Source organism: Macaca nemestrina, chromosome 14 (genome assembly GCF_043159975.1).
Source record: "Macaca nemestrina isolate mMacNem1 chromosome 14, mMacNem.hap1, whole genome shotgun sequence".
NCBI lineage: Eukaryota > Metazoa > Chordata > Mammalia > Primates > Cercopithecidae > Macaca > Macaca nemestrina.
This window is the reverse complement of record NC_092138.1, coordinates 25777675-25803409: the sequence shown is the minus strand read 5'-3', so window position 1 is coordinate 25803409 and position 25735 is coordinate 25777675. Positions and strand designations below refer to the sequence as shown.

Here is a 25735-nt window from a genome sequence, read left to right as displayed (position 1 = left end):
GTTGCAGTGAGCTGATATTGTGCCACTGCACTTCAGCCCGGGTGACAGAGCAAGACTCCATCTCAAAAAAAAAAAAAAAACCCAAAAAATTATTTCTAATTTTGTGGGTACATAGTAGCTGTATATATTTATAGAGTACATGAAATGTTTTGATAAAGACACACAATGCATAATAATCACATTGTGGAGAATGGGGTATCTGTCCCCTCAAGCATTTATCCTTTGTGTTACAAACAATACAGTTCTATTCTTTTAGTTATTTTTAAATGTACAATTAAGTTATTATTGACTACAGTCATCCTGTTGTGCTATCAAATAGTAGGTCTTATTCATTCTTTATATTTTTCTCTTTTGTATCCATTAACCATTCCCCCATCCCTGCGCCAATTACCCCTTTCAGCCTCGGGTAACCATCCCTCTACTCTCTATGTCCATGATTTCAGTTGTTTTGATTTTTAGATTCTACAAATAAGTGAGAACATGTGATGTTTGTCTTTCTGTACCTGGTTTATTTTACTGCATGATCTCCAGTTCCATCCATATGGTTGCAAATGATAGGATCTCATTCTTTTTTATGGCTGAATAGTACTCTATTGTGTATACATACCACATTTTCTTTATCCATTCATCTGTTGATGGATACTTAGGTTGCTACCAAATCTTAGTTATTGTGAATAGTGCTACAATAAAGGGAGTGCAGATATGTCTTCCATATATTGATATGCATTCTTTTGGGTATATACCCAGCAATAGGATTTCTGGATCATATGGTAGTTCTATTCCTAGTTTTTTGAGGAACCTCCAAACTTCATGGTAGTTTTACTAACTTGCATTTCCACCAACAGTGTATGAGGGTTTGCATTTCTCCACATCCTCACCAGCATTTATTATTGCCTGTCTTAGATATAAGCCATTTTAACTGGGATGAGATAATATCTCATTGTAGTTTTGATTTACATTTTGCTGCTGATCAGTGATGTTGAGCACCTTTTTATATGCTTGTTTGCCATTTGTATGTCTTCTTTTGAAAAATGTCTATTCAGATCTTTTGCCCATTTTTTGATTAGATTATTAGTTTTTTTCTGATAGAGTTGTTTGAGCTCCTTATATATTCTGGTTATTAATTCCTTGCCAGATGGGTAGTTTGCAAATATTTTCTCATGTTCTGGATATCTTTTCATTTTGTTGATTGTTTCCTTTGCTGTGCAGAAGCTTTTTAACTTGATGTGATCCCATTTGCCCATTTTTGTTTTGGTTGCCTGTGCGTGTGAGGTATTATATAGGAAATTTTTGCCCAAACCAATGTCCTGGAGAGTTCCCCAATGTTTTCTCATAGTAGTTTCATAGTCGGAGGTCTTAGATTTAAGTCTTTATTCCATTTTGATTTGATTTTTGTATATGGTGAGAGATAGGGGTCTAGTTTCATTTTTCTGCATATGGTTTTCCCAGCACCATTTGTTGAAGGTACTCTTTTTTTTGAGACGGAGTCTTGCTGTGTCGCCCAGGCTGGGGTGCAGTGGCGCCATCTCAGCTCACTGCAAGCTCCGCCTCCCGGATTCACGCCATTCTCCTGCCTCAGCCTCCGGAGTAGCTGGGACCACAGGTGCCCGCCACCTCGCCCGGCTAATTTTTTGTATTTTCAGTAGAGACGGGGTTTCACCGTGTTAGCCAGGATGGTCTCAATCTCCTGACCTTGTGATCCGCCTGCCTCGGCCTCCCATAGTGCTGGGATTGCAGGCGTGAGCCACCACGCCCAGCCAGTTTTCTTTTTTTGATGTGTCTTTGTCTGGTATTGGTATCAGGATAAAACAGGCTTCATAGAATGAGTTTGGACGTGCTCCCTTCTTCCCTATTTTTCAGAAGAGTTTGAATAGAATCAGTGTTAGTTCTTTCTTAAATGTTTGGTAGAATTCGGCAGTGAAGTCATTGGGTCTCAGGCTTTCCTTTACAAGGAGACTTTTCTTTTTTTTTTTGAGATGGAGTCTCGCTCTGTTGCCCAGGCTGGAGTGCAGTGGCGCGGTCTCAGTTCAGTGCAAGCTCCGCTACAGGGAGACATTTTACTGCAGCTTTGATCTCTTTACTTGTTATTGGTCTGTTCAGGTTTTGGATTTCTTCCTGGTTCAATCTTGGTAGGTTGTATGTGTCTAGGAATTTGTCCTTTCTTCTAGATTTTCCAATTCGTTGGTATATAGTTGCTCATAGTAGACACTAATGACCCTTTGAATTTCTGCAGTATCAGTTATAATGTCACCTTTTTCATCTCTCATTTTATTTGGATCATCTCTCTCTCTCTCTTTTTTTTTTTTTTTTGAGACAGAGTCTCGCACTGTCACCCAGGCTGGAGTGCAGTGGTGCGATCTTGGCTCAGTGCAATCTCTGCCTCTGGAGTTCAAGCTATTCTCCTGTCTCAGCCTACCAAGTAGCTGGGATTACAGGTGCCTGCCACCACGCCTGGCTAATTTTTTAGTAGAGACAGGGTGTCACTATTTTGGCCAGGCTAGTCTCAAACTCCTGACCTCGTGATCTGCCTCCCCATCCCCCGCCTTGGCCTCTGTAAGTGCTGGGATTACAGGTGTGAGCCATTGCACCTGGCCAGATCATCTCTCTTTTTTACCTAGTCTAGCTAACGGTTTGCCAATTTTGTTTATTCAAAAAACCAACTTTTTGTTTCACTGATTTTTTAATATTGTTTTCTTCATTTGAAATTCATTTATTTCTGCTCTGATCTTTATTATTTCTTTTGCTGATTTTGGGTGTGGTTTGTTCTTGCTTTTCTAGTTCTTTAAGATGCATTGTAGATTACTGATTTGAAGTTTCTCTCTCTTTTTTTGGTGTAGGCACTTAGAGCTATAAACTTCCCTATTAGTACTGCTTTTGCTGTATCCCATAGATTTTGGTATGTTATGTTTCCATTATCATTTGTTTCAATGAATTTCTCAATTTCCTTCTTAATTTCTTCATTGACCCACTGGTTATTCAGGAGCATGTTATCTAATTTCCGTGTGTCTGTATACTTTTCAGACGTTCTCGTTATTTATTTCATTGTGGTCAGAGTTGCTTGATATCATTTCAATTTTTTGGGTGTTTTAAGACTTGTTCTTTGACCTAACATATGGTCTATCCTTGAGAATGATTCATGTGCTGAGGAAAAGAATGTATATTCTGCCGCCATTGGATGAAGTGTTCTATCAATATCTATTAGATACATTTGATCTATAGTGCAGATTAAGTCTGATGTTCCTTTGTTGATTTCCTTGCTGGAAGATCTCTCCCATGTTGAAAGTGAGGTGCTGAAGTGTCCAGCTATTATTTTATTGGGCCTATCTCTCTCTTTAGCTCTAATAGTATTTGCTCCATATATCTAGGTACTCCAGTGTTGGGTGCATGTATTTTTAAAATTGTTATGTTCTCTTGCTGAATTGATTTCTTTATCATTATATAGTGACCTTCTATGTCTCTTCTTATAGTTTTTGTCTTGAAATCCATTTTGCCTGATAGAAATATAGCTAGTCCTGCTCTTTTTTGGTTTCCATTGGCGTGGAGTATCTTTTTCCATCCCTTTATTTTCAGTCTATTTGTGTCTTTATAGATAAAATGTGATTTTTGTAGACAACAGATCATTCAGTCTTGTGTGTGTGTGTTTAAATCCATTCAGCTATTCTGTGTCTTTTGATTGAAGAGTTTAGTACATTTACATTCAATGTTATTATCAAATGTAATAGTGTTTTTATCAAATGTAAATGGACTAAATGCTATTATTGATAAGTAAAGACTTAGTCCTGTCATTCAAACTTATTATTGATAAATAATGACTTAGTCCTTCCATTTTGTTGTTTCCTGGTTTTGTGGTCTTCTTTTCCTTCTTCCTGTCTTCCTTTAGTGAAGGTGATTTTCTCTGGTGATGTGATTCAGTTTCTTGCTATTTATCATCTATCATATATCTATCTTTTTATATCTTTTTGTATCTATCGTATAACCTATTATTTTAAGCTGGTAACAACTTACTACTGTTTGCATGAACAAACAAAAAAACAAATCAAAGAAAACTAATAAAAACTCTACACCTGAACTTTACCACCCTTCCCTTTTTAAACTTTTTGTTATTTCTGTTTATATCTTATTGTTCTGTCCATGTTTTGAAAAGTTGCTGCAGTTATTATTTTTGATTGGTTCATCATATATTCTTTCTACTTAGGATAAGAGTAGTTTATGCACCATGGTTACAGTGTTACAATATTTGTGCTTTTCTGCCTACTTACTAGTACCAGTGAGTTTTATACGTTCATGTGATTACTTATTACTCATTAACATCCTTTTCTTTCTGATTGAGGTACTCCCTTTAGTATTTTTTATAGGACAGGTCTAGTGTTGATAAAATTCCTCAGCTTTTGTTTGTCTGGGAAAGTCTTTATTTCTCCTTCATGTTTGATGGATATTTTTGCCAGATAAACTATTCTAGGATAAAAGGATTTTTTGATATTATTTTAATATTTTATATTCCTTCAGCACTTTAAATATGTCATGCCACTCTTTCATGGTCTGTAAGCTTCCCATGGAAAAACCTGCTGCCCGATGTATTGGAGTTCCATTATATGTTATTTGTTTCTTTTTTCTTTTTCTTTTTTTTTCTCTTTTTGAGATGGAGTTTCACTCTTGTTGCCCAGGCTGGAGTGCGATGGCGTGATCTTGGCACACTGCAACCTCCACCTCCTGGGTTCAAGTGATTCTCCTGCCTCAGCCTCCCCAATAGCTGGGATTACAGGTGTCCACCACCATGCCTGGCTAATTTTTTGTATTTTTTAGTAGAGATGGGGTTTCACCATGTTGACCAGGCTGGCCTTGAACTCCTGACCTCAGGTGATCCACCCACCTCGGCCTCCCAAAGTGCTGGGATTAAAGGCATGAGCCACTGTGCCTGGCCATACTTCTTTTCTCTTGCTGCTTTTAGGATTCTTTCTTTATCCTTGATCTTTGAGAGTTTATTAAATGCCTTGAGGTACTCTTCTTTTGATTAAATGTGCTTGGTATTCTATACCTTCTTGTACTTGGATATTGGTATCTTTCTCTAGGTTTGGAATGTTGTTTATTATCTGTTTGAATAAACTTTCCATCCCTATCTCTTTTCCTGCCTCCTCTTTAGAGGCAAATCTAAGAGTTACTGAATTTGTGGATTTTTAGATCCTACAGGCTTACTTCATTGTTTTTTATTCTTTTATTTTTGTCTCCTCTGACTGTGTATTTTCAAATAGCCTTTTTTTCCCCACCCAGGCTGGAGTGCAGTGGCGCAATCTTGGCTCACTGCAAACTCTGCCTCCCAGGTTCAAGCAGTTCTCTGCCTCAGCCTCCCGCGTAGCTGGGATTACAGGTGCCCGCCACCATGCCCAGCTAATTTTTGTAGTTTTAGTAGAGATGGGGTTTCACCATCTTGGCCAGGCTGGTCTTGAACTCCTGACCTTGTGATTCACCTGCCTTGGCCTCCCAAAGTGCTGAGATTATAGGCATGAGCCACTGTGCCTGGCTTCAAATAGCCTATTTTCAAGCTCATGAATTTTTTCTTCTGCTTGATCGATTCTGCTATCAAAATACTCTGGGCTGGGCACAGTGCCTTACACCTGTAATCCCAGCACTTTGGGAAGCCAAGGCGGGTGGATCACGAGGTCAGGAGATCAAGACCATCCTGGCCAACATTGTGAAACCCTGTCTCTACTAAAAATACAAAAATTAGCTGGGTGTGGTGGTGCATGCCTGTAATCTCAGCTACTTGGGAGGCTGAGGCACAAGAATCGCTTGAACCCAGGAGGTGGAGGTTGCAGTGACACAAGATGGCGCCACTGCCCTCTAGCCTGGTGACAGAGCAAGACTCCTTCTCAAAACAACAACAACAACAATAGTCTGATGCAGTCTTCATTATGCCAATTGCATTTTTCAGCTTCAGAATTTTTGCTTGATTCTTTTTAATTATTTAAATCTCTTTGTTAAATTCATCTGATAGAATTATGAATTATTTCTCTGTGTTATCTTGAATTTCTTTGAGCTTCCTCAAAACAAGTATTTTGAAGTCTCTTTCTGAAAGGTTACATATCTTTCTCTCTTCTGGACTAGTCCCTGGTACTTTATTTAGTTCATTTGGTAAGGTCATTTTTTTCCGGGAATGTCTTGATACTTGTAGATGTTTGTCTGTGCCTGGGCATTGAAGAGTTAGGTATTTATTGTAGTTGTCACTGTCTGGGCTTGCTTGTACCTATCTTTCTTGGGAAGGCTTTTCAGATATTTCAAAAGACTATGGTGTTGTGATCTAAGATATATCTGCTTTGGGGGGCACCCCAAGCCCAGTAACAGTGTGGTTCTTGCAGACTTGTAAAGGTAGTGCCTTGATGGTCCTGGACAAGATCTGGAAGAATTCTCTGGTTTACCAGGCAGAGACTCTTGTTCTCTTCCCTTGCTGTCTCCCAAACAAACAGTCTCTCTCGGACAAGATCTGGAAGAATTGTCTGGTTTACCAGGCAGAGACTCTTGTTCTCTTCCCTTGCTATCTCCCAAACAAACAGTCTCTCTCTGTGTTCTTAACCACCTGAAGCTTGGGGTAGAGTGACACAAGCACCCTTGTGACCACAATCACTATGACTGTGCTGGGTCAGACTTGAAGCCAGCACAGCACTAGGTGTTGCCCACGGCTTGCTGTAATCACTCCCTGGCTACTGTCTATGTTCACTCAAGGCTCTGGGGCTCTACAATCAGCACGAAGTGAAGCCAACCAGGCTTGTATCCTTCCCTTTAGGATCATGAGTCACCCCAGTCCCCTGACATTTCTAGAGGTGCCGTCAGGGAGCTAGTGACTAGAGTGAAAAGCCTTAGAAAGCCACCTAGTATTCTATGGTACTGTGGTTGAGCTGACCCTCAAACCACAAGAAGCAGTTCTTCCCATTCTTCCCTCCACTTTTCAAAGGTGGAGGAGCCTTACCTTGTGGCCACTGCCACCACAGGTCCACGGGAAGTACTGCCAGACTACTGCCTATGTTCCCTTAAAGCCCAAGGATTCTTAGTCAACTTGTGGTGAATTCTGCCTGGCCTGGGATTCACTCTTCAGAGCAGTGGGCTTCCCTCTGGACCAGGGCAGATCCATAAATGCTGTACAGGAGCCAAGTTCTGGAATTGGGGACCCCAGGAGCCTGCTTGATGTTTTATTCTTCTGTGGCCGAGCTGGTATTTAAAGTGCAAGACAAAGTTCCGTTTACCCTCTGCTTTCCTCAAGCAGAAGGAGTCTTGCCCCATAGCCACCACAGCTGGGAATGTGCTGAGTTTCACCCAAGACCCTCAACATAGTACCTGGGTATTGCTGCTGGTTATTCAGGGCCCGAGGGCTCTTCAGTTAGCAGGTGACGAATCCTACCAGGACTGAGTCCTTTCCTTCAAGGCGTCAGGTTCCCTTTTGACCCAAAGTATGCCTAGAAATGCTGTCAAGGAGTTAGGGCCTGGAAAGACAGCCTCACACCCCTGACAGGTGCCCTATCCTGCTGTGGCTGACCCGGTATCCAAGATGCAAGAAAAAATCCTCCCCACTCTTCCCTCTCCTCTCCTTGAGTGGAAGGAAGGAGTCTCTTTTGGAGCCATGAGCTGTGTGGCTTGGAGTTAGGGGAGGGGAGGCACCCCTCCTGCAGCCACCCCAATTTGTGTCTCTGGAGGTTGTGTTCCCCCCTGCCCAGTCTGTTGTCTCTGGGCCCAGTTCAACACTAGGACTCACATAAAAGTTGCAGTCCTTGTGGCCTAGACTGCCTTTTAAGTTTCTTAGGGCCTCTGGGCACTTTAGCCCTTTGTGGTCTGTGGCTAGTCTTGTGGAAACTCAAGTCCCAACTGCTGGGATCAGCAATTCCCCTCTGGCCAGGGCTGGTTTGAATACTCCCTCTGTGGGCAGACATCAGCTAAGTTTGGTCCAGTTTTCTTTTCTGCTGTAACAGAACAGCACTGAGTTCAGTGGCTTATAATTGCTATGCTCTCCTTCCATCAGCGCCCATAAATGCTCTCCATACCACACCACAACAACCTGGCGGGTAGGGAAGGGGTGGCATATGCAATTCAAGGCTGGCTTTTGTATCTCATCAGTGCCTCTTTCAGCGAGATGAAGTTAAAACCAGGTACCATGACTGCTCACCTGATTTGTAGTTCTTATGAAGGTATTTTTAATATAAATACTTGTTAAATTGGTGTCCTTGCAGGGGGTGATTGGTGAAGCCTTCTATTCTGCCATCCTGCTCCGCCTCTCCAATTAGCCACTTTTAATACCTTGTATCTTCAACTGAGAATTTTTGAAGTCTCACTTACATCAGTATTATGGCAGAAAAGGAGAAATCACACACAGCTTGTCTTTGGATGACCAAAAGCAAACCCTTGTCTTTTTTTTTTTGCCTCTAAACTCAATTCCATTTGGTATCAAATACCTTTTAACTCGGCTATAGTATAGTCTCTTTTAAGAAGATTTACATATTTAATAAAAACAAATGACTATGACTCACTAATATGTGTTTCTTTCCTTTTCTTCCTTTCTTTTAAAGATAGTGTTTTTAGAAGAAGCATCTCAACAAGAAAAACTGGCCCAAGAATGGTGCTTCAAGCCATGTGAAATAAGAGAACTGAGCCACCAGTAAGTTGTTACTTCTTCCCTTTTACTGGGTGCCACTAATAAGCTTAAATTATAGAAAACCTGCCTTGAGAGACAGAGAGACTTTAAAAAAGAATATTAATTTAAAAATAATTATTTTTCATTAATTATTTGTTAAAGGAGGAGATGGGAAGGAAAAGGTAAACAGTAAGCTGAAGGATGGAAACTTAAGAGAGCTAGAGGCTGCCATGGTTCATCAATTTCTTTAGCATATATTTGTTGAGCATGCTATGTGCAGTACCTAGGGTCTGGAGGTGAAAAAGATCTTCAAAGTCCTTGTCCTCACAGGGTTTACAGTCCATGGGGGACAAAGACAGTAAACAAGCAAACAGATACCTGAGCATGACCATGGTAGATTGTGATAGCTTCTATAAAGGAAGGAAACAAGGTGGGGTGGGTATGATAGAGGTTAACTATTAAGAAGTAGGGAGGAGGCAGGCGTGGTAGCTCACACCTGTAATCCCAGCACTTTGGGAGGCCGAAACAGGCAGATCACGAGGTCAGGAGATTGAGACCATCCTGGCTAACACGGTGAAACCCCGTCTCTACCGAAAAATACAAAAAATTAGCCGGGTGTGGTGGTGGGCACCTGTAGTTCCAGCTACTCCGGAGGCTGAGGCAGGAGAATGACGTGAACCTGGGAGGCGGAGCTTGCAGTGAGCTGGGAGGCGGAGCTTGCAGTGAGCCAATATCACGCCACTGCACTCCAGCCTGGGCAACAGAGCGAGACTCTGTTTCAAAAAAAAACAAAAAAACAAAAAAACAGAAAAAAACCAAAAGAAGTAGGGAGAAAAGAAAATTTGAGATTCAATTGGTTGGGGAAGTTCAGAAGCCCACTTGAGCTGTGATATTATATTTCAACTACTTTTAGTGGTTTTTAATGTTTGTTATATTTTATATATAACATGTATTTTATATATAACATATATTTAATATATGTTATACAGTTTTTAAAGAAATGATTGGGCCAGGCATGGTGGCTCACACGTATAATCCTAGCACTTTGAGAGGCCGAGGCAGGTGGATCACCTGAGATCAGGAGTTCAAGACCAGCTTGGCCAACATGGTGAAACCCCATCTCTACTAAAAATACAAAAATTAGCCTGTGGCGCATGTGGCACCTGTAATCCCAGCTACTCGGGTGGCTGAGGCAGGAGAATCTCTTGAAGCCAGGGGGCAGAGGTTGCAGTGAGCCGAGATCACTCCACTTCACTCTAGCCTGGATGAAAGAACAAGACTCTGTCAAAAAACAAACAAACAAAAAATCTCAGTTTCCTCATAGCCTGCTTGATATGTTTTATGGAAATGGGAAAACTTTTTTTGATTATAATTTTTATTTTATTTTATTTGATATTTATTTTACTTTAAGTTCTGGGAGACATGTGCAGAATGTGCAGGTTTGTTACATAGGTATACATGTGCCATGGTGGTTTGCTGCACCTATCAACCCTTCATCTAGGTTTTAAGCCCCACATGGATTAGATATTTGTCCTAATGCTCTCCCTCCCCTTGCCCCCCACCCCCCAACAGGCCCCGGTGTGTGATGTTCCCCTCCCTGTGTCCATTTGTGCTTATTGTTCAACTCCCACTTATGAATGAGAACATGCAGTGTTTGGTTTTCTGTTCCTGTGTTAGTTTGCTGAGAGTCATGGCTTCCAGCATCATCCATGTCCCTGCAAAGGACATGAATGGGAAGACTTTTTTAAAGCTAAAATATTTTATCTTGTTTCAGGCCAAATAAGTTCCAAGGCCAATAAAAGTGGTACCATTTATATTCTGAAAACACTGATAATTTGGAAATTGACTTTCACATAATATAGAGGAACATTGTTTCACGTAATAGAGAAACATTGAACTAGGAATGAAAATACCTGGTTTGAATCCACAGACGTAGTTTTGCAGATGTTAAATGTGAAGTAAGCCACTTTCCCTCTTTGAGCTCATCTAGACTATGAAGCTCATCTCTGGTCATAGTCCAGAGAGACAGAGTAACTGTTTATAAAGTTTCACTCCACCTGCAGTTCTACTCACATCCCTTGCCTCCTTCCCTCTCCCTGCTGCCTCTCTATGGACTTGGAAGTGTGTGGGTGGTGGGCATGGTAATGAATATAGTAGCTTCTGCTGTTACCATCTACTTCCTCTTCCTAGATTTTCTCATAAGATTCTATGATGAGGAACAACTGACATTGATAGTCTCCTCCTTGTGTGTCTTTGTGATGGAGGATTAGAAGAAGGCTTGGAAGTAGTTGAAGTGGAGGCTGAGATGGGATGAGAGAATGGTGGAAGTGGTTGTAGGATGGGGAGGAGGGTAAACATAACTGTGGGTCTTCACACCCTTTTCTTCCTCTTTATGAGGTTGCTTTTGAAATTAAATCCATCAGAAATGCAGATTCTGGGGGCCGTATGTAAGTACTGCACACAAAGAAGTAGTAAGGTAAGAAATAATTTAAATTTTAGTAGAAGACTGAAGTCTTTGAAGAAAAATTATATTTAAAATGCAGAGATTCTTATATCAAGCACACAAGTTATGTGCAGTTGAATTTAAGTCACGATTAAAATACCATAAAGGGATGTCTCAGACCATTTTTAATAGACTTGGCCCAATACACAGTGTATCTACAAGTCTATCTCAGTACCGTGTGGATTTTTTAAAAATGAAAATCACAACTGGAGTACCATGGGCAGTGCTGTGGTAGGAGTGAATCAGATGGTGGCCATGGACCGTGGACAGGTTTGCAGGGCCAGGATTAGGGTGAGAGGAGTGAGGCATTCACCTCAGGCACAAAATTTAAAAGCAGCGGGGGAGGGGCAAAAATTCAGTGACCAAGATCAATACTTTTAAGGCAATATTTTAAAATAAAAAAATGAATGCATGGCCGGGTGCAGTGGCTCATGCCTGTAATCCCAGCACTTTGGGAGGCCGAGGTGGGCAGATCACTTGAGGTCAGTAGTTCAAGACCAACCTGGCAAATACAGTGAAACCCCATCTCTACTAAAAATACAAAAATTAGCCAGGTGTGGGCCAGGTGCGGTGGCTCATGCCTGTAATCCCGGCACTTTGGGAGGCCTGGGTGGGCGCACATCATGAGGTCAGCAGATAGAGACTGTCCTGGCTAACATGGCGAAACCCCATCTCTACTAAAAATACAAAACATTAGCTGGGCATGGTGGCGGGTGCCTGTAGTCCCAGCTACTCGGGAGGCTGAGGCAGGAGAATGGTGTGAACCCCGGAGGCGGAACTTGTGGTGAGCAGAGATAGTGCCACTGCACTCCAGCCTGGGCTACAGAGTGAGACTCTGCCACAAAAAAAAAAAAAAAAAAAAAAAAAAAAAAATTAGCCAGGTGTGGTGGCAGGTGCCTGTAATCCCAGCTACTTGGGAGGCTGAGGCAGGAGAACTGCTTGAACCCGGGAGGCGAAGGTTACAGTGAGCCGAGATTGTGCCACTGCACTCCAGAGAGTGAGACTCCCATCTCAAAAAATAAATAAATAAATAAATAAATGCGAAAACTCATGATGAACAAAACACAAACATTTTAAATAAAGACAGGATGTTATTTGTTTCACAGCCATGCATTTTTTTGTGCAATGGAACAGTCACTTTCAAATAATCTGGATTCCCAGACCCATGGGGCCATTGCATTACTGGTAGGGCAGGTTGCTGAGGGTGATGATGGTTTGGGTAATACACACATGTATTGATACACACCTGTATTGTTTTTTGATGATAAAACTTTATTAATGTTTTCCATTTGGTGAAAAGATGGGTGGATGTTCTGATAAGCATATATGGGGGATATAGACATAATTTTTTTTGCTCAGGTTATGATGTGCCTTGGCCAGCACTGCAGATTTGGAATACCTGGGGGAAGTGGAGATTCTCTGAGGAAATTATGATGCTGAAAGTAAAGTGAGAAGAGGAAAGCTGAAAAGAAGGGAGAAAGGAGAGCTTTTTTACCTTCTGCTGCAGCCTTCGGATCTCTTCTCTGCTTTGCCTGCAGCTGGGCTGTTAGTAGCTACAATTTAGCCATAAGTGATGTTGTGAGTGGAGAACCAAGTTTGAATCCTGGCTGAGCCACCAACAAATTGCAAGTCGAAAATAAACTTGCAATCCCAGACCTTCCTTTTCTTCTCTCTGTAAAATGAGTAGGTGAGCTCGCTGACCTCTAATGTCATGTGCACTCTCACATTCCATGCTTCTGTGTGTACAGATATATCTGTAATAAATCCTGGACTGTAGCCTTGATTCTCAGAATCTTTTTATTGATAATCATTTCACAATGCTTACTATTTCCTTAAAAGGATTGTAACTTTTCTGGGTTAAAAAAAAAAAAAAAAATCACACTTCAGATGCAATAAATCCTTGCGCTTCTGTTGCCTCTGAAGACTTTGTACTCTGAATCATCTTTAACTCTCTCATCTCAGCTACGAAGAACATGCTCATTTCCCCTACATGAAAAACATAAAGTGACTTGAACTATTCTGCATCCTAACTTTCACTATCAAATATTTTAAAAGGGAACTCTCCATCTGCACAGGACTTTTCCAAACACTCTCTTTTTAGCACTTAGTGCAGTAACCAAAACATTCTAGAGACTCAGTGAGTACTTTTTAAATGAAGAACTAAATCCTTCTGAAACTGGGTGTCTCCCCTGTTGATTGCACTGGGGTCTCAGGATTATTCCTGAGGTCATGCATTTTTGACCCTTATAGTTTTTGGCACTAGTCATTGCCCTGCTCCTTCTTGAATGTCTCTTCGTTACTGTCCTTGACACCTCTCCATGCTGGGTTCCCTCTATCCTCCTCATAGTAACTCTGCCAAGATTGATCCTGATCTTCTCTTTCTCAGTCTTACTCCTGAAGTCGAAGGTGCTGCTTAAGATGTTGGTTTGTTCTTTCTTCCACAGAGATCTCTGGCATCACCAACTTCTAGAGTTACTTATGTAGAGAAGACCCTCAAATCTGAATTGTTTCTCTTTTTTTTTTTTTTTTTGAGACGGAGTCTCGCTCTGTCTCCCAGGCTGGAGTGCAGTGGCGTGATCTCCGCTTACTGCAAGCTCCGCCTCCTGGGTTCACCCATTCTCCTGCTTCAGCCTCCCTAGTAGCTGGGACTACAGGCGCCCGCCACCACGCCTGGCTAAATTTTTGTATTTTCAGTAGAGACGGTGTTTCACCGTGTTAGCCAGGATGGTCTTGATCTCCTGACCTCGTGATCCGCCAGCCTCAGCCTCCCAAAGTGCTGGGATTACAGGCGTGAGCCACCACGCCCGGCCCTGAATCCTTTCTTTAACTCTTATGTGACCTCTTATCCCACATCCCCAATTACTTCTTGGACAGTTGGCAGTCACACTTTGACACTGGGTTTAATATGGCATCATAACCCTCTTGCCATAAAAAACAGACTTTCCTTCTAGATTCTCTATTCTTTATGTCATATGTTCATGCTCACATGCTCAAAAACTTACTCGCAGCCAGGTGAGGTGACTCACACCTGTAATCCCAGCACTTTGGGAGGCCGAGGCAGGTGGATCACCTGAGCTCAGGAGTTTGAGACCAGCCTGGACAACATGGTGAAACCCTGTCTCTACTAAAAATACAAAAAATTAGCGGGGTGTGGTGGTGGGCAACTGTAATCCCAGCTACTCGGGAGGCTGAGGCAGGAGAATTGCTTGAACCCAGAAGGCAGAGGTTGCAGTGACCTGAGATCATGCCATTGTACTCTAGCCTGGGCAACAAGAGCAAAACTTCATCTCAAACAAACAAACAAAAATCTTACTCACTTTGACTTACTTCTCTCCTTTGTTTCCTAGAGCTAATAAAACATCAAGTATTGTTTGTTTGTTTGTTTTTTCCATATTCATCCTTTTCCTTTCTCTATCCAGCACCATGGTTTTTATTTAAAAGTATCCCCATTGGGAGACTCGGGAGTCACTTAACACATGGCCACCACCCCTAGATTCATCATCCTAAACCCTAAGCTCAATATATCACAGTCTGCCAAAGGAAAAAAACACAAACACATATTCTCATGATCCCCTTTGTCTTAGCTCCCCAATAACACATGTATGTTAATTCACTAAATTGAGTATTCAAGACCCTTTAAAAAAACTTTTTCCTCTTTTTAGGAAAAATTTTTATACAGCAAAATACAGAGATCTCAGATACATAATTTGATAAGTTTTGGCAAATACATATATACCCACATAACCAGCGCACCAGTCAAGATGTAAAACATTCTTATCCTAGAAAGTTCCCTTGAGCCCCTTCCAGTCTCTACTGCCCCGATAGGCAGACATTGTTTGTCTTCTCTCACACAGATTACTTTTGACTATTTTTGAACATCATATACATAGAATAACTCAATATGTACTCTTTTGTGTCTGAATTCTTCCATTCAACCTAATGTTTTTGACATATTCATATTGTTGTGTCCATCAGTTCATTCACTTTTATTGCTGCATAGTATTACATTGAACCATGGTTTGTTTATCCATATTTTCTGGTGGTAGATATTTACATTGCTTCCAGTTTGGGGCTAGTATGCATACAACTTCTATGAACATTCTCGTACAATTCTTTTCTTAAACCTATGTTTTATTGCATTTGGGTAAATAGAAGTGAAATTGCTCACTAAGACTTTTTATGTCTGAGACCAGATCTACCTCTCCCTGTTTCCTCCTTTTTCTTTTTCCCTTCTTCCTCCTCCTTTTTTTTTTTTTTTTTTTTTTTGAGAAGGAGTCTTGCTCCGTCACCTAGGCTGGAGTGCAGCGGTGCGATCTTGGCTCACTGAAAGCTCCACCTTTCAGGTTCACACTGTTCTCCTGCCTCAGCCTCCTGAGTAGCTGGGACTACAGTCGCCCGCCACCATGCCTAGCTAATTTCCTCTTCTCTTCCTCTCCTTTTTCTTTCTCCTCCTTTTTCTTCCTCCTCTCTCCCTCCCTCATTCACCCGTAATCTCCTCAACTAGATTATAAAGTCTTTGAGGACAATATGCCTTATTTTTCTCTGGACTCTCCACAGGGCTTGGCAGAGTTTCCTAAACAGAGTAGACATTTGGGAAATATTATTTGGTTAAACAATTTAACTGCATGAGGAAGTTACGCTGCTATTCCATTTTATGATGGGAGAGAAAGCAAAGACCCAAAGGATTGACATTGTGGAGAGGTCAGTGACTGATAGCTGAGAGAAATCCGTACTCCACCTTCCCTTTCGGAGTGCTTCCCACCTTATAGGCCCACTTAATGCTGACTTTCTGATGTCCTTAAAAGTTCTTTATTTCCATAGTTAGTGAATTAACAGTTCCATCACGTGGAACGTAGTGACCAAGAGTACTGAACCAACAAACTGCCTGGGTTTGAATCCCAGCTCCAAAACTGACTGGTTAACAGTTACTTTTTCTCAAGCTACATAAATTCCCTGAGCTTTAGCTTACCCTTATGTAAAGGAGGGTAACAGTACTCTCATACTTCGTAAGTTTCTTGTGAACATTACATCATCATCATCATCCATAACATTTTTGATGCTTTCCATTATCTAGGCATTGTTCTTACACACACTAAATACAGCCTCACGTCAGCTCTATGATGCTACTACTATCTCCATTTTACATAAGGGGAAACTGAGTCACACAGAGATTTTTTTTTTTTTTTTTTTTTTTTTGTAATATGTCAAATATCTAACTGCTGATTTATGGTCAAACCTGATTTCAGATCTAAGCAGGCCCAAACCAGAATGTATACACTTAGCTGCTGCCCACAGATGAGATGATGTATGTAGAACACTGTGCCAGTGCCTAGTGAATGTACATATTCAGGAAACATTAGCTGCCGTCACCATCATTATTACAATAACTGACTACAAAAAAAGCTAGTCTTTTCCATGTGATGTAGAGGCTTTCTTGTAGTCAGACAAGATCAAAGTGACCACTGAGTCTGCCATTCCTTGCTCTTGTTTTAAAATAAAGCATTTAGAGTTACTCATGGCTTTCTTAGGCTTACAGTTAGGTGGTATGTATACATTTGATTTGATAGCATGAGGAATTCTTTGTGATGTCAGGTTTCAAGTTCAAGTTGCTTATGTGATTGAATATTTACCTAGGATAATGGTGGCAGTAGAGGGTCCCATCTTTTGGCAAATATCTGTGTGGATGAGGTTGGATACTTACTAGAGACTGTGGTGAACTGCATTAGCTCTTTAGAAAAACATTAAGTGTCTGTCAGCACCATACTGCCTCAATTCTGTGGGTGCTGCCTCTGAACACTTTCCAGGACTTTCTAATTTTAAGAATTAATAGAAATATGAATATGAATTGGTGGATCATGGTGGCAGCATTAGTGATCACAAGCCTCCTGAGCGTGGTTGCCACAGCATCATAACCCCCTCTTCACTTCACCACTTACACCACTGCCCGTTTGTGGTCCATCTCCTGAGATCACCTGTCCCTAACCAGCTTGCTCTTGCTGCTTCTATTTCAGAACTCAGTTTCTGTAACACATGGGAAAAGACTAGGTTTCTTGTGGTCAGACAAGATCAAGATGACTGCTGAGTCTAAAATTGCAGCCGGTCTGTTTCTCACCTTTAGTCCCCCTTAGTGACTCGTGTGCACATTCCTCAGCATGACTATAGAAGTTTTAAAGACCTCCTCTTGCATTCTTGCTCTCTGACCTACAGCCACCCGTTGTGAGAACAAAGTCTCAGGATTAAATCAGGGCTCCCCTCCTTTCTTGTGCCACTGCTGCTTTGCCTCTTCTCAATGCTGTGTTTTTCCCTCCCTCCATCATCACTGGTTAACCCCCCACCAGCTATTCCAACCTAGGAGCTATATCTCTCCTAGCAGAGCTTCATTTTTATGTCCTGACCTCTAAATAATTGGAGAATTTACAGTTGTCTGATGGTGTCACTTATAAACCTGTGTGGGGTGAACAGTGAAATCATGCTTAGGAAAAAATGTGATTTAAAAAATACGGAAAATGAAGATAGATATTATTAAACACTTTTCTTCTCATCTTAATTTCCAGTGAGTTCTTCATGCCTGGGCTGGTTGATACACACATCCATGCCTCTCAGTATTCCTTTTCTGGAAGTAACGTAGACCTGCCACTCTTGGAGTGTCTGACCAAGTACACGTTTCCTGCAGAACACAGATTCCAGAACATTGACTTTGCGGAAGAAGTATATACCAGAGTTGTCGTAAGTATCTTGTGTGTGAGTATGATATTCTGTGTGGTCATCTATAGGAGTATCAGTTTCCTAGGACAGATATAAATTATAAAGCATAGGCAGTTAAGCCTAAGATGGGCCACAGAGAATTTTTAAGTTTTTTTTTTTAACAGTCCAGTGAGTTTGTGACCACTTTACCTACATAGCTAGTCAGTGGCAAAGACAGAATTTGAATCCGAGTTTCCAAAACCCCAATCTGGTGGGTTTTACGTTACTCTTTTACTTCCTGGGTTTTACTTTACCAAATTTGGGTTTACTGAATATGTGTGGTTCCCTACTCCTGCCAATCCGTAATGCTCTTCTGAGGACCATATGGATTCGTTATGTGACCTTTGCAGAGTTATGTGACTCACTTTTCCCATCTGTAAAAAATAGAGATCATTATAGTACCTATTTCACAGGATTCTCGTGATAATTAAGCAAGTTAATATTTGTAAAATTCTTAGAATAGTGCCTGGCACGTGGTAAGAGCTCTATTTGTTTGCTTTAAAAATAGCCAAGGAAATTTAAAATTAAAAATTTAAATTACTGTTAGAAGGGATATTGTGTTACTCTGGGAGCTTTGCAAGGAGGCACTTGGTAATGTGACTTGAGCACTGACACCACTAGAGGGAACTCTGGGGCTAGTACAGTCATTGAACAGTGGCAGTAGTGTGTGCCAGCCATATGTTGAAGGCTCTGAAAGTGTCCTTCCTTCTCCTCTTTCAGGAAAATCAGTTCCTTTCTTTGTACTCCAATCCTATGCCCAGAACCAGAATCCACTCAGGAATCAGGAACAGTTTCTGCAGTAAAGGAGCGAAAGCGGAAATGCCGCCTTATCTGACCGTTATGTCTTGGGTGTTCAGCGCACTTGGTCTGAACACTCATGGATTTTTGTCGGACCCATTGATTCCTCCTAAGGTGTTCACTACATGTGGTGGTGGCAGTATTATAAGCCTTCCACATCTACTGACCTAACCATCTTGCCAGTTTTTTTGGTCTTGCATCATTCCAGCCTTAAAGAGTAAAAGCAAGTGCTAACTTTTTTTTTTTTTTTTTTTGTTAAGACAAAGTCTCACTCTGTCACCCAGGCTGGAATGCAGTGGTATGATCTCGGCTCACTGCAACCTCTGCCGCCCAGGTTCAAGCAATCTCCTGCCTCAGTCTCCCAAGTAGCTGAGATTACAGGCACCTGCCACCATGCCCGGCTAATTTATGTATTTTTAGTAGAGACAGGGTTTCACCATATAGGTCAGGCTGGTCTTGAACTCTTGACCTCAAGATCCACTGGCCTCGGCCTCCCAAATTGTTGGGATTACAGGCTTGAGCTGCCACGCCTGGCCAAGCAAGTGCTAGCATTTATATACTTGCCTCACATAATTATAAATTCAGTGCAATTGTGGATCTTACACATTTAGCATGCACCACATGACACTAGAAAAGCTGAGAAGGACTAAAGCTGTGTATAAAGTAGCTGGCGCATTGTGTTAATGAATGGTGTTAACCACACCAAATCTTTATTCTCAAAATTTATTTATACCTCACATTGTTCTAAAAGAATGTGAGATAGCTGAAAATTATGTAATATACAACAAAAGAAAATGAGTCATGTAATAAAGGAGAAGAAAACAAGGGGGAGGGAAAAGTAAAATAAAACCAAGTAATCATTGTCTACTGTGGGGGTCCATGCATTTGTTAGTTTGTCATGAATTTGGCTTTACATTTCTAGAACCTGACCCAAAGAGGGAAATCAGTTACGAAATTTACTCTGCTTTTATGATTAAAAAACACATTTGTTAAGGTAAAGCATATCTATGCTTCATACTGAAACTCAAGAAAATTAATCTCAGTATTCCTTAGTATGGATAGACACTATGCTGTCAAAATATATATCGTAAAGATGCTATACTACCAAAAAGTCCAGATAGATCATTCTTTCATATTTAGAGAGATAGAGTATCAAGGACTATATATTTTTCGGGCAATACTCCATATAAATTATTTCTGACATCAGAGATTTGTTCAAGTATTTGATGTCAGGCCAAGTGTGGTGGTGGTTTAAGTATTTGATGTCAGGCCTGTAATCCTGGCACTTTGGGACACCAAGGTGGGCAGATCACCTGAGGTCAGGAGTTCAAGACCAGCCTGGCCAACATGGTGAAACCCCGTCCTACTAAAAATTCAAAAATTAGCTGGGCATGGTGGCATGCACCTGTAAGCTCAGCTACTCAGGAGGCTGAGGCATGAGAATCGCTTGAACTCAGGAGGAGGAGGTTGCAATGAGCCAAGATCAGGCCACTGCACTCCAGCCTGGGTGACAGAGCAAGACTCTGTCTCAAAAAAAAAAAAAAAAATTGGAGAGCACATCTCCTATGTTTCTTATGTGTCTGAGAATGAATGAATGTGGGCCCACAAACTTTTAAGTTGGAGGCACTGAGGGTATGACTGACATCTGTTTAAGGGTGTTGAGATGTGTTAACTAGCCACATAGCCTACTCAATGGGCTGAGCTCAGTGGGAATAAACAGGAGTAGCTTTGGGTTTCCTTCCTCCCTTCCTTCTTCCCTTTCTCAGGGGTCTCCCTGTCCGGTCCCTTTACTGTAATTAGGGCAGTTCCTGAACTTTCTAGTGTTTTCAGTTCATTCTAGTTGTTGAAAGAAAAACTTCACACAAACTAAATTTAACAGAGTAAATTCAGCAAAGAACGATTCCAGAATCAGGCAGCTCTCAGAACCAAGAAAGGTTCAGAGAACTCTGCCCAGCAATGTGGGCAGGCAGCATTTAAGACAGAAAATGGAAGTGAGGTACAGCACCAGCTTGATTGTTACAGCTCTGGGTTTGCCTTATTCAAACTTGTTCTGATCACTTGGCACCTGTGACTGGCTAGAGCTCAGCTGCTGTGACTGGCTGAGACTCAGCTATTTGTTACAAAAGCATATTACTAATTAGGCTTTCAGTGAGTTGATATACTAAGTTAGGTTGCAGTTCCTTATGAACTCAAAGTTGAGAAGCGTGCTCAGGCCAAATTTAGTTTACTTTAACACAGTCCAATCTGAAGCTGCAATTTCTCATTCATTAAAAGCTTCTCCCCACATAAGCCACATACCTCCTGGTTTAGGCCCAACACTGAGGAAGGGGCTTACTGTCAGTGTTTGTGTAGTGCTTCTAAATAGCCCCTGCTTTCCATTTTGATTTCATCTTTAAGATTGTAGAAAAGTGCTTAAAATTTTGAAAATTTTGAAAAATTTAAATTACATGTCTGTTTTAATTTTGAGTTTTATTTTAGTTTGGTTAGTAAATGTAATGTGTCATTTTTCTTGGGGATAGCTGAGATTTATGACCCAATAAAAGGTTAATTTTTATGATTATTCTGCAATTTTTTAAAAGAAGACTGTGTTTTCTCTGTTGATTTGACTTTATTTCTATCTTTATGAGATGAAGCTGTTAAAAGTCTTGAACAGTTCTATTATTTTGCTCCATATTCTCCCATAATGGTGAGACAAGAGCATTTTCATTCTGTTCCCTTCTTCATTCCTACCCTTTTTGCCATGTCCTATGTTATATCATCTGAGATTTTAGTTACATTTTTTTGCCATGTATACTGTATTTAATTTAACTTTTAAGTTTAATTTTAAAAAATTATCTCAATTTAATTCCAGTTTTTTATTTGTTAACATCTGCACTTAATTTAACAATGAGGGCTGGACACAGTGGCTCATGCCTATAATCCCAGCACTTTGGGAGGCCTAGGCGGGCGGATATTACCTGAGGTCAGGAGTTCAAGACCAGCCTAGCCAACATGGTAAAACCCCGCCTCTACTAAAAATACAAAAATTAGCCAGGCATGATGGTGGGTGCCTGTAATCCCAGCTACCCAGGAGGCTGAGGCAGGAGAATCACTTGAACCCAGGAGGTGGAGGTTGCAGTGAGCCAAGGTGTGCCATTGCACTCCAGCCTGGGTGACAGAGCAAGACTCCTTCTCAATAATAATTATAATTTAACAATGAACTTTGCTTTTTATTTTGCAACTTGGATCCCTGTCTTCATTCATTTTTGTTGGAATATATCCTCTGACAATTCTTTCCAATCAGGTGGGTGATAAATATTCTAAAACCTAGAATTATCAAAAATGGCTTTACTTTTATTTTTTTTTTTTGACTCTTGAACAATGCCTTAGCTGTAGAGATAATTCTTTTTGAAATTATTTATCAGCATCCAATGTGCCGACATCAATCTGATTCCCATTTCTTTCTAGTTAATTTTCTGGCCTTTGGGATTTTTTTCTTCATTCCTGATATTTTGAAATTATAATTGTTGATCATCTCAATTCATTCTCAGTTTAATTATTCAGTTCATTCTCTTTAATACATAGTTCTTTCAATAAGAGAACGCCTGTTTTCCTTCTGTTTCTAGGAATTCTGTTATTTCTCCTTCTGTCTCTTTCTTTCTGAGTATATTCCTCTCTTCAATATATTCTTTCTTTTAATAATTACTATTAGAAAAATGTTGAAACTTCTGTTCTATTTTCATGTCTCTAAACTTTTCTTTCATACTACATTCTTAGGAAATGGTATGGGCCAATTTTGTAAATCATTAATTCACTCTTACTATTTATAATAACCTGTTCCTCTTTCAAGGATACGACACCCTGTCCTATTCATTGAAGTATGCTATTTTTTGTTCATTTTATGTCTCTTGTTGTTTTAGTAATTCTGCTTCCTCAGGTGTTCATTCAGTAGATATTTACTAAGCACCTCCTAGAACCCATACACTTTTCTAGTTGCTGGAGATTAAATTTGATACCTTTGTCATGGTATTGGCTTTTCACCTGGATTTGTGATGGAGAGTTCATCCTTGTCTGTAACTGACAAGTTCTTAACATCCTCTACTGGTAGCCAGATCTTTTTGTTTTACATGGAAATTGTCTTAATATTTGGAAAAATTGACAGGTTTCCAAATTCTTTTGACTTTTGGGACTAACCAATGTTGCTGAGTTCTCATTTGCTTTTTTAAAACAATTGACTGGGCCAGGTGTGGTGGCTCATGCCTGTAATTCCAACAACTTTGGGAGTCTGAGGGCAAGAGGATCACTTGGGGTCATGAATTCAAGACCGGCCTGGGTAACATAGCAAGGGCTTGTCTTAAAAAAAAAAAAATAGCGCTGGGCGTGGTGGCTCAAGCCTGTAATCCCAGCACTTTGGGAGGCCGAGACGGGCGGATCACGAGGTCAGGAGATCGAGACCATCCTGGCTAACACGGTGAAACCCCCTCTCTACTAAAAAATACAAAAAACTAGCCGGGCGAGGTGGCGGGTGCCTGTAGTCCCAGCTACTCGGGAGGCTGAGGCAGGAGAACGGCGTAAACCCGGGAGGCAGAGCTTGCAGTGAGCTGAGATCCGGCCACTGCACTCCAGCCTGGGCGACAGAGCGAGACTCCATCTCAAAACAAACAAACAAACAAACAAACAAAAAATAGCTAGGCATGGTGGCATGCATCTGTAGTCCCAGCTACTTGGGAGGCTGAGGTGGAAGGCTCTCTCGAGCCCAAGAATTCAAGGCTACAGTGAGCTGTGATGTGTGACGGCACCACTGCACTCCAGAGCAAGACCCTGTCTCAAGAAACAAAACCTAAAATAACAACAACAACAACAACAACAACAACAAAATGCAACACACTGAATCTTGTTAGAGGCTACTGTCCAAGGTACGGCACGTTCCTTTCTATTATCCTAACTCCAAACTCTCTCAATGCTGCAGACACTTGAGCTTCTGATGTCAAGAAAACCCTCTTTTTTCACAAAGGAGGAAACATGGAATGTAAGCAACTTTCTCAAGGTCCCATAGCTAATAACAGGCAAAACATAAGCAAGAGCCACCGTCTGGAGGGTTTTCCTCTGCACTTTAAAAGCTTCTGCTAAAGATATGCCCCAAAGTACTCAATCCGCTAGTCCTTTTCCCAAGTGCTCAGACAGGTCAGGCAATATCAGTTCCATTTTCTTTCTTGAGGATCTTTTCACCTCCTCCCATTCCTTTGTTTCTAGCCAGCATTCTCTCTGGCACTACTGTAATCTTGGTATTCTCTTTGCCTCTTTCTTGCCTTTAATGCCCACTCCCTGGATCCAGGAATTACTTTTCTTTGGATTACTTTTGCGTTTTACTAAAAGACAGTTTCTAAAAACTTCCTAAGAAAGAGTTCATGGAGAGCAACATTTTCAAGTCATTCAGTACTTAATCATATTTCTATGCTACCTTCACACTTGATTGATAATTTACCGGGGTATAAAATTGTATGTTAAAAAATAACTCCTGGCCGGGCGTGGTGGCTCAAGCCTGTAATCCCAGCACTTTGGGAGGCCGAGACGGGTGGATCACGAGGTCAGGAGATCGAGACCATCCTGGCTAACACGGTGAAACTCCATCTTTACTAAAAAAATACAAAAAACTAGACGGGCGTGGTGGCAGACGCCTGTAGTCCCAGCTACTCGGGAGGCGGAGGCAGGAGAATGGTGTAAACCTGGGAGGTGGAGCTTGCAGTGAGCCGAGATCCGGCCACTGCACTCCAGCCTGGGCGACAGAGTGAGACTCCTTCTCAAAAAAAAAAAAAAAAAAAAAAAACTCCTATTGTGACAAACAACTTATATGTACTTGTGGGAAGACCTCCTTTTGAATTGCTAGAACATGAGCATTGTGTTTTTTTGCAAGTAGTTAAGTGTCTGTGTGTCACTGTGGCCCTTAGAAAATTTTCTAAAGTACTTAGAAAATAGAAAACTATATAATAGAGTGTGTTCTATTTTCTAAGTACTTTGATTATTTACTTAGGATTTTTGGTTACAGAATGATATATATGAGTTGAATATGAAGGCATTGTTCTGCTTCCAGCATTGTTAGTGAGAAATCCAATGTCGTTGTGAGGCCTGTCATTGATCTGTGACCAGTTCTTTTTTTCCTAGAGTTTTTAGCATCTTTTCTATACTTACAGACTTAATATCTCAAAATTACATGCCTTACTTTGGGTTCTCTTTTTATTCCCTGTGCTGATAATTCTATGAGGATTTTAATTTTAGAGATGAGTGTATTTTTCATATTTTTTCCCTTCCATTTATTAAAAAAAAATTTAGATTTCTTATTCTAAACGTCAGACTGCCTAGATTGAGCCTAATTTTCTTATGTTCTCACCTTTGATTTTCATCTTTTCCTTTTCCTGAGCAATTCTCTTATAATTTATCCTACAACCCTCCTACTGGCTTCCACATTTCATTTATAATATTTTTACTTTTGGAGAGCTCCTGCTTTCTGATTTTCATAGCATTCTGTTCTTGTTTTGTGGGTGCAATAGTGTCTTTTATTTCTTTGAGGATGTGAGTCATAGTTGTTTTCTTTTAACTGAGTTTTCTTCTGACCTTAGAGATTATGTTTCCTCTAAGATTTTTTCCAGATTCTTTCTCCTCCTCCTTATCTTTTTGATAATAGATTCCCTCCAATGCCTATCAAATCCTGGACATACATTCATACTGTGATGCTGTAAGGTGCTGACTGGAATATCTGGGTAGAGGTAGCACTTGTTGATGGTAACTTCATTATAGGATGAGTAGTGAAGGCAGTGAATTTGGGTCCCAAATGTCATTGTGAAGACATCCTTCTTTTAGAGTCATTCATTTTCTCTAGAAAAGAATCCTCTAGTCCCCTGCCAGGAGTTGTGGGAGTAGTACATGTGGTACTCTGAGGAAAATGACTGAGTGCCCTTGAGGTTGGCCAGATTTTCACTTAAACCTCTGCTTTACCTTCTCTTTTGGGGCTTGTAACCTCTTAAATACTATCCAGGTTCTATAAAGAGTAAATCTCTCCTACAGGGAAGAGGTTAAGGGTGGTTGGCTGATTTCAACAA

General features: G+C 40.8%; 1 protein-coding gene across 2 annotated transcripts in view; it reads left to right on the top strand.

The window, feature by feature from the left end:
* LOC105498668 (guanine deaminase) overlaps window positions 1-25735 on the top strand; it is a 110382-nt gene that overhangs the window by 43978 nt on the left and 40669 nt on the right. Inside the window, exons 2-3 of one of the 2 annotated variants that reach the window (XM_011770927.3) lie at window positions 8550-8638; window positions 17672-17843. In XM_011770927.3, the coding sequence (XP_011769229.2) occupies window positions 8550-8638; window positions 17672-17843 (261 nt within the window). The remainder of the gene's footprint in view (window positions 1-8549; window positions 8639-17671; window positions 17844-25735) is intronic. The other variant, XM_071077670.1, reaches the window with a different exon arrangement.